The 9,146-nt window shown below is 39.3% G+C and overlaps 1 protein-coding gene across 2 annotated transcripts in view; it reads left to right on the plus strand.

Moving 5' to 3' along the window:
- Window positions 1–9,146, plus strand: part of MCU (mitochondrial calcium uniporter) — a 64,943-nt gene that overhangs the window by 39,697 nt on the left and 16,100 nt on the right. The window contains exons 5-6 of one of the 2 annotated variants that reach the window (XR_001000239.1): window positions 5,479–5,639; window positions 7,837–8,044. Coding sequence is in view for 1 of the 2 variants with exons in the window: in XM_011927848.1 (XP_011783238.1) it covers window positions 5,479–5,639; window positions 7,837–8,040 (365 nt within the window). In the remaining variant the exon portion in view is untranslated. Of the gene's footprint in view, window positions 1–5,478; window positions 5,640–7,836; window positions 8,045–9,146 lie in introns of those variants that run through there. The other variant, XM_011927848.1, reaches the window with a different exon arrangement.

Raw genomic sequence — 9,146 nt, forward strand, 5'->3', positions numbered from 1 at the left:
AATGGAAAGATATTCTTTACATACAGTTGACTATTGAACAAAACAGGTTTGAAAAAACTTGCAAACGAACCACATAACCTAGTAATATCCAAAAAATTAAGAAAAGTTAAGTATGTCATGAATGCATGAAATATATGTAGACACAAGTCTATCTTATTTTATTTTATTTTGTTTTTGAGACAGAGTCTCTCTCTGTCCCCCAGGCTGGAGTGCAGCGGTGCAATCTCAGCTCACTGCAGCCTCTGCCTCCTGGGTTCAAATGATTCTCCTCCCTCAGCCTTCCTGTAACTGGGATTACAGGCACACACGTTTCACCATGTTGGCCAGGTGACCTCAAACTCCTGACCTCAGGTGATCCACCCACCTTGGCCTCCCAAAGTGCTGGGATTACAGGCCTGAACCACCACGCCCTTCCTATTTTTTATCATTTACTACCATAAAATATATACATATCTATTATAAAAAGTTAAAAACTATCAAAATGTATGCACACACAGACCATGCATGATTCCATTTGCAGTTAAGAGAAATGTAAAGATGCAGTATTTAATAATGTCTGCATAAAATTGACTCTAGTACATAGTATACTACTCTAGTAATTTCATAGCCACCTCTTGTTGCTGTTGCTGTAAACTCAAGTGTTTTTAATATCAGCTTAAAATGCTGTGTGATGCTAATTATCTCCTCATGGGTAGTTCATTTCTCCAGTAAATTGTCTATTGCAGTAAAAATTGATCTCTTGCAGTTCTTGAATTTTTTTGTGTGTTTAGTCCACCTTGAATAACACCATGGGACCCATATGAAGTGCTACCAGTGATGCTGGAAGTGCTCCCAAGAAGCAGAGAAAAGTGATGACATTGCAAGAAAAACTTGGGTTGCTTGATATGTACCATAGACTGAGGTCTGCAGCTACGGTTGCCCATCATTTTAGACAGATAATTTATCTTGCAAACAGACAATGTAAACTTACAATGTAAATAAATACAGTACAGCACTATAAATTTATTTTCCCTTCTTTATGATTTTAATGTTTTCTCTAGCTTACTTTACTGTAAGAATATAGTATATAATACATATACAAAACATTTGTTAATTATGTTATTGGTAAGGCTTCTGGTCCAGGTAGGCTATTAGTAGTTAAGTTTTTGAGGTTTCAAAAGTTGTAGGGGGGTGGTGCCCCAACCTCACCCCCCAACCACATTGTTCAAGAGTCAACTGTAGTAAGGCATTATCAAATCAGATTTTATGAACTTGGAATAATTAAACATGTAGACCAGGGACAGTTAACCATATATCAGCTATGCTAATGTGTTTTTCTTCTAGCCCTGATTCTCGGGCGAGAAGTTCCCTTTAAAATAACAGAAGTACAGGTCCTGTTTTACTGAGGTGTGTTTTTGTGTGAATTACCTAGAAAGTTCATCTGTTTAGATTTTCTATTGGTAACATTCTGAAAGTTCACTAATATATTCCTATATAAAGTATAACAATCAGGAAAGTTAAGATGTGAGTTTCCATATGTTATGTTGTCAAAAACTAAAGGTATTTTAATCAATAAATACCAACCATTTCTATAATAACTATTTTTTAAACAGAAATGAACGTTTAGTTTTTTAAATAAAGTTTTTCTCAAAGTGAATAAGAAAAGGTAGAAATTGAAAAAACAGGGGATTGTATTTGATTCCCTGGTGATTTGGCAGCCTAAAACAACCCATTGCTTTACCTGTATCCAGGAACTGTGGAGTATCTATCTACTTTGCTTTTCTAGAAGTAAATTAGGGTATGAAGCTTGTAAGGGTCAAAAATCTGTAATTCATGGAAATAATCATAAATTGAAGTGTGAACTTTAGTAACTCAATAGCAGCATTGGTGTAGAATTTCAAAAGACCTTTTTAATGTTTAAATGCACACATCATAGCTCTCTTAGTTCCGTTATTCTCTAGTGAGATTATGCCGTCAGATACCATCTCTCACAGAAACTCAATATGATTTTAAATCCATAAACACTTTGTTTTCCTTGATCTTAAATTTAATTATTTTTTTGAGACAGGGTCTCACTCTGTCACCCAGGCTGTGGCGTGATCACAGCTCATTGCAGCCATGACCTCCCAGGCTCAAGCAGATCCTCCCACCTCAGCATCCCAGGTAGCTAGGACTACAGGCACATGCCACCATGCCTGGAAAATTTTTTATTTTTTGTAGAGATGAGGTTTCCCTATGTTGCCCAGGCTGTGTTTTCCCTGTTTTTTTTTTTCTTTTCTTTTTTTGAGATGGAGTCTCGCTGTGTTGCCCAGGCTAGAGTGCAGTAGTGCAATCTCGGCTCACTGCAAGCTCTGCCTCCCGGGTTCATGCCATTCTCCTGCCTCAGCTTCCCGAGTAGCTGGGACTACAGGTGCCTGCCACCACGCCCAGCTAATTTTTTTGTTTTTTTAGTAGAGACGGGGTTTCACCATGTTAGCCAGGATGGTCTCGATCTCCTGACCTCGTGATCCGCCCTCCTTGGCCTCCCAAAGTGCTGGGATTACGGGCATAAGCAACTGCGCCTGGCCTTTCCCTGGTTTTTAAACATAGTAAAGAAAATCTTTTTTTCTCCTTTTGATAAAATGCAAAATAGGCTCAAATTTTGTTTGTACCTTGTGTCTTTCTGTCCCTGGTTGAGGAAGGTATTGCTGGCATCCAAGGTACCACCACTCTTTTTCAGCTGACTACAGTAAGAGAGTGGTTTGAAATTCTGTATTTAAGAGGGATGCCATTCATTGAATAAGCATGTTCCTTTGCCCTGTGTTGCAACACTTTAGTGAAAGGGCTAAATGAAGGAAAGAAATAGAAGGCACTAGGTTCAGGATGTTTAAGAGGAATAATACTAGGGTTTTTTTTTGTGTGTTTGTTTTTTGTTTTTGTTTTGAGGCTGGAGTGTAGTGGCGCAATCTCGACTCACTGCCACCTCCGCCTCCTGGGTTCAAGTGAGTCTCCTGCCTCAGCCTCCCCAGTAGCTGGGATTACAGGCGTGCGCCACCACACCTGGCTGATTTTTGTATTTTTAGTAGAGATAGAATTTCATCATGTTGGCCATACTGGTCTCGAACTCCTGACCTCGTGATTCGCCCACCTTGGCCTCCCAAAGTGCTGGTGGGATTACAGGTCGTGCCCAGCCAATACTAGAGTTTTATATATACATGGAGAAGATGGAACAAATCTGCTTTATCTAATAAAATAGTTCATGAAAGGGGACTGAACTTGCAGAAGAAATTTAATATTGGTATAGTAGAAGCACTGTAATGTAGCTACAGGCCTAGAAATCAGGAGACCTGGACTCTACCCCTTACTGTGCCGTTCTGGACAAGTTACTTCAGCCTCCTAGAGTGCAGTTTCTTCTTCTGGTAACTTTGGACAGTTTAAGGCTATATGCAAATGTGAGCAGCAGCTTTGGTACAAGGAAGACACTGTTGACATAGATGACTTCTGGAACTCAAAGTGCTCTTCCTTTTATGTTCCCATTAATTCAGCACACATTTACTGAGGCATACAAGATACCCAGCTAGGTGCTGTATCCCGTTTTACTATATCAGCTCTTCTCTAATCCAATTTGTTACCTTCTTTTGAATTTTTTCATTGATTGAACTTCTATAATAACTGTACTAAAGCACATCCTTAAAGAATGTTAGAAATAAATGGTTAATTCTGACTGTGGCTTGTTTTGTTTAGAAGAGTGCTACCCTTATGCTGTACCTAACATTGAAAGCTAATAAGAATCTAAAAAAAAATGTGCTTTAAAAAAAATGGACAGCTTTAATCAGCAGAGTTTTTATTTGATTCTGAAAACATAATTTTTAGATTTCTAGAAATACATGCTACTCATAGTAGAGGATATTGAATGAAAGAATTTAATCTTTCACCCTTTGAGTCGTTCTCATAACTTCATACCCTTTAGACCATGATACTGAGGCCCCTACAGCTATTCTCTGTCTTTCCTCAACAGGAATGAATAAAAGTTGGTATACTAGGGAGAAGAAGAATGAGGGTTAAGATTATTAGAATGGGCCAGGCACGGTGGCTCACGCCTGTAATCCCATCATTTTGGGGGGTTGAGGTGGGTGGATCATGAGGTCAGGAGATAGAGACCATCCTGGCTAACACGGTGAAACTCCGCCTCTACCAAAAAATACAAAAAATTAGCCCAGCATGGTGGCAGACGCCTGTAGTCCCAGCTACTACTCGGGAGGCTGAGGCAGGAGAATGGCGTGAACCTGGGAGGCGGAGCTTGCAGTGAGCGAGATTGCGCAACTACACTCCGGCCTGGGTGACAGAGTGAGACTCCGTCTCAAAAAAAAAAAAAAAAAGATTATTAGGATGCTGGCATTTTTATTTATGCCTTTGTATTTGCAAATTTGAAATACTATATATTTTTCCCTTAGGACTTACTAAGGGGAAAAAAATCAATTAAAATGGCAGGACTACAGATAAATTATAGTCACCATTTTAATAAGCATAATAGATTGATTCTAAACCTCTCTACTAGTTTTTAACATTTGCTTTAATTTTGTCTTTATCTAATGAAGATCATTATTTGTATTATTTTTCTTAATGTTAATCATACCCTCATTTGTAGCATTTAGACTTCCAAGAATATAATGGTAGGTATTTGTTTCAAATTTTTTTAGTTACCCAAATATGAATTTACTTTTTTTTTTTTTTTTTGAGGCAGAGTCTTGCTCTGTCTCCCAGGCTGGAGTGCAGTGGCGCAATCTCGGCTTACTGCACGCTCCGCCCCCGGGGTTCACGCCATTCCCCTGCCTCAGCCTCCCAAGTAGCTGAGACTACAGGCGCCCACCACCACGCCCAGCTAATTTTTTGTACTTTTAGTAGAGACGGGGTTTCACCATGTTGACCAAGATGGTCTTGATTCCCTGACCTCGTGATCATTTGCCCGCCTCGGCCTCCCAAAGTGCTGGGATTACAGGCGTGAGCCACCGGGCCCAGACATGAATTAACTTTTTACATTTGTGGACAACTTTTTTGTTTTAACAAAAACTATTGGCTGGGTGTGATGGCTTACGCCTGTTATACCAGCACTTTGGGAGGCCAAGGCAGGCAAATCGCTTGAGCCCGGGAGTTCGAGACCAGCCTGGGCAACATGGTGAAAACTTGTCTGTACAAAAAATACAAAAATTAGCCAGGCTTGTGGCTGGTGCACACCTGTACTCCCAGCTATTCCGGAAGCTAACCTCAGAGGATTACTTGAGCCCTGGAGATAGGGGCTGCAGTGAGCCAAGATCACGCCACTGCACTCCAGCCTGGGTGATAGAGTAAGACATTGTCTCAAAAAATAAAAATAAAAATAAAAAAGAACTATTACTTTCCTTCAGTTTAACACTGAAGGTGAGATACCTATAATGGATCAATCTGCCTCATCTGATAGTCCTAGGAATAGTAATCATTTAAGGCATACATTTTTTAAAAAATGTAACTCCTTTATTTCAGACCTCTTAAGTCATGAAAATGCAGCAACGCTGAATGATGTAAAGACATTGGTCCAGCAGCTATACACCACACTGTGCATTGAGCAGCACCAGTTAAACAAGGAAAGGGAGCTTATTGAAAGACTAGAGGATCTCAAAGAGCAGCTGGCTCCCCTGGAAAAGGTAAAACTTCAAATCTCAGGTTTTTCACCTTACTGTATTTTTTCCACAGCATGTATGTTTCTGTTTTTTCTTGTAAGTTTTATGCAGTTGAGTCATGTCAGTCAAACTAGTTCTTTAGTTTATGAGACTGAACCATAAAAAAGCTTAAGTCACAGCTAAGAAAGGGCTTAAAAAGGAATCATTTGGAGCCTTGATAATGGACTTAAGAGCTTTCAGTTCTGAATGTACTGCCCTTAACCAGATTTACCACCTTTGAAATTAAGATCAGAATAATTGCTGATCAGGAAAGGCTCTTGAGTATAGTGGATAATGATTTTAGCCAAGTTAAGAAGGAATATTACAGTTGGCCCTCTGTTATCTGTAGGTTCTACATTCGCAGATTTAACCAACCTCGGATAGAAGATATTTGGTAGGGGGTGGGGGGACAATAAAACATAACAAGGCTGGGCGTGGTGGCTCACACCTGTAATCCCAACGCTTTGGGAGGCCAAGGCAGGCCGATCACCTGAGGTCAGGAGTTTGAGACCAGCCTGCCCAACATGGCAAAACCCCGTCTCTACTAAAAATATAAAAATTAGCCCGGCGTTGTGGCATCATGTGCCTATAGTCCCAGCTACTCAGGAGGCTGAGGCACGAGAATCACTTGAACCCAGGAGGCGGAGGTTGCAGGGAGCCAAAACTGTACTACTGCACTCCAGCCTGGACAACAGAGCAAGACTCTGTCTCAAAAACAAACAAACAAAACAACAACAAAATAATACAAATTTTAAAAATCAATACAATAACTACATAGCATTTACATTGTATTATAAGTAACTAGAGATGATTTAAAGCATATGGGAATATATGTATAGGTTATATGCAGATATCATCCCATTTTATATAAGGGACTTTAACATTTATGTATTTTGATATCTTGGTTTGGGGGGTATCCTGGAACCAATTCACCACAGATACCTAGGGACAACTGTATATAGACTGTTATGCAACTATTAAAGGGACTATATAGACTTAATTTGCCATAGAAACCAAATTATAAAATAGTGTGCATACTATGATCCAGTTTTTAAATGTGTTATATATATACCTATACGCATTTATATATATACATACACAGAGAAAGAAATCAGAAGGAATACATTCCAAAATGCTAGTACAGTAGTCGGGTTATGACTGATTTTTCTTTACACGTTTCTGAATGTTTACAATGAATATATGTTACCTTTATTTTTTCTATGATATTTCAATTTTAAGAAATCAGATTGTAAGGAGTAAGGAGGGGAACAAATACTCTTAGTAGTTTGCATTTTCTGATTCCTGAAAAATAATTTTCATCGTTTATAGAATATTTACTATGTTTCATGAATTGTGCTAGTATTTTACCTATATTTTCTTATTTAGTCTTCGGAACAACTCTTTAATGAAGTTAATGGTGATTTGCAGATCAAGGCTCTGAATTGAGCTGCTTTAAATCCAGAGTCCTTGTTCTGCCCCTAGTATATCACTGGAGTTAAAACTGAGAATAGATTAAATCGTGTATGCAACAGTGAAAGAATATAGGTATGTGTGCATTTCCCTCTTTCAGAGAAGATAATCTTGTGATTTGATGAAGACCTGTTGAAAAAGACCTGTTGAAACTGAGTTATTCACGCCCGTATTTTCACCCACTTCTAGGGTGAAACATAAAATACAAATGCCCTGAATAGTAGTTATATGTGTATATATATTTTTCAAGGCGGTTTCATTCTGTTGCCCAGGCTGGAGTGCAGTGGTATGATCTTGACTCACTGCATCCTCCAGTTCCTGGGCTCAAGCGATTCACCCACCTCAGCCTCCCGATAGCTGGGACTACAGGGATGTGCCACCATGCCCTGCTAATTTTTGTATTTTTTGTAGAGATGGGATTTCGCCATCTCTACAAGATTGCCCAGGCTCATCTTGAACTCCTGGGCTCAAGCAGGCTGCCCACCTTGACCTACCAAAATGCTGGGATTACAGATGTGAGCCACTGCACCTGGCCTAAGATATTTTATTCAGTGAAAACTGCAGATACTATTTAGGAAGACAAGCTATATTTACTAGAACTGAGACTCGTGTCTTGATTATGAGCCCTGTTTCTTTAGTGAACATAGAACAGTTTAAACCTTTTAAAATTGGTTTTATGTCAAAATGCCTTACGATTATGTGTGCCTAATAGGTACGAATTGAGATTAGCAGAAAAGCTGAGAAGAGGACCACTTTGGTGCTATGGGGTGGCCTTGCCTACATGGCCACACAGTTTGGCATTTTGGCCCGGCTTACCTGGTGGGAATATTCCTGGGACATCATGGAGCCAGTAACATACTTCATCACTTATGGAAGTGCCATGGCAATGTATGCATATTTTGTAATGACACGCCAGGTAAGAATTCCTCTTCAAGTAACTTTTTATGAGATAGTAATAAAGTTTTAATTGTCAAGAGTTTTCTTTTTTCTCATTTTCTAAGGCCAGTTTTCTTTAAGTACTCATCCTTTACACGCATACACACACGTGTGCCACTTGTGTATTAGGCAATATTCCAAGCAAATGCTGTAGATAGAGAGGTAGATAAAAGACATGGATGACAGTTGCGTCTCATATTTAATATGGCTGCTGTTGAACATATGCATTTTCTTTCTGTTGTTAGATCAGTGGTCACAACCTATTTGTGTTTGGGAAAATGACAGCACAAGAATGTTATTTAACCTTTCTTGGCCTTCCAAATGTGTCTAATAGAGAAGAAAGTAAACTGTTTTATGTCCTACAATTGCTTGCTCAGACTTTTTAGCACCTAGTGGCATGTCTGGCTCATACTAGTCACTGTGAACAGAACTGAACAGTCACATCATTCTTATCTGATCACAGCTCTGGGCATGGCTTGCATCTGTGACATTTCTCTCTCTCTCTCTCTCTCTCTCTCTCTCTCTCTCTCTCTCTGTGGTGTGTGTGTGGGTGTGGGTGTATCTTTAGCGCTTGCTCTCTTGTGCTCTCTCTCTCTTCTCTCTCATTTACACACACTTTTAATGGCTTCTTTTTATCTACTGATTTAAGTCCAAACTCCTTAGCCTGGGTGTTCATAACAGGTTGCTATCTGTCCTTTTCAGATGTCTCTCAACTCCTCTGTGTATGTTCTAAACAAGCCAAATTCTATTCTCTATTCCCCACAGTGACCTGAGTTTTCCACCCTTTTGTTCCTTACTTCACATCATTCTTTCAACTGGGAAAGTTCTCCCTGTTGATCTCTACCTGTCATCTTTCAAGGTTTACTTAAATGTTTATCTTTCATGAACCTTTGACCAATTCCTTGTAGCTAACTTTGATCTCTCCCTCTTCTAAATTCCTATAACATATTGTGCCTCTCATTTTACTCATCCCATGTGCTCCCTTTTATTGTAATTATTATATGCTCTCTTTTTCTCTGTATTAGACTGTAGTATCTTTTTTTTTTTTTTTTGGAGATGGAGTCTGTCACCCAGGCTGGAGCACAG

Source organism: Colobus angolensis, unplaced genomic scaffold, assembly GCF_000951035.1.
Source record: "Colobus angolensis palliatus isolate OR3802 unplaced genomic scaffold, Cang.pa_1.0 Scaffold12, whole genome shotgun sequence".
NCBI classification, from domain to species: domain Eukaryota; kingdom Metazoa; phylum Chordata; class Mammalia; order Primates; family Cercopithecidae; genus Colobus; species Colobus angolensis.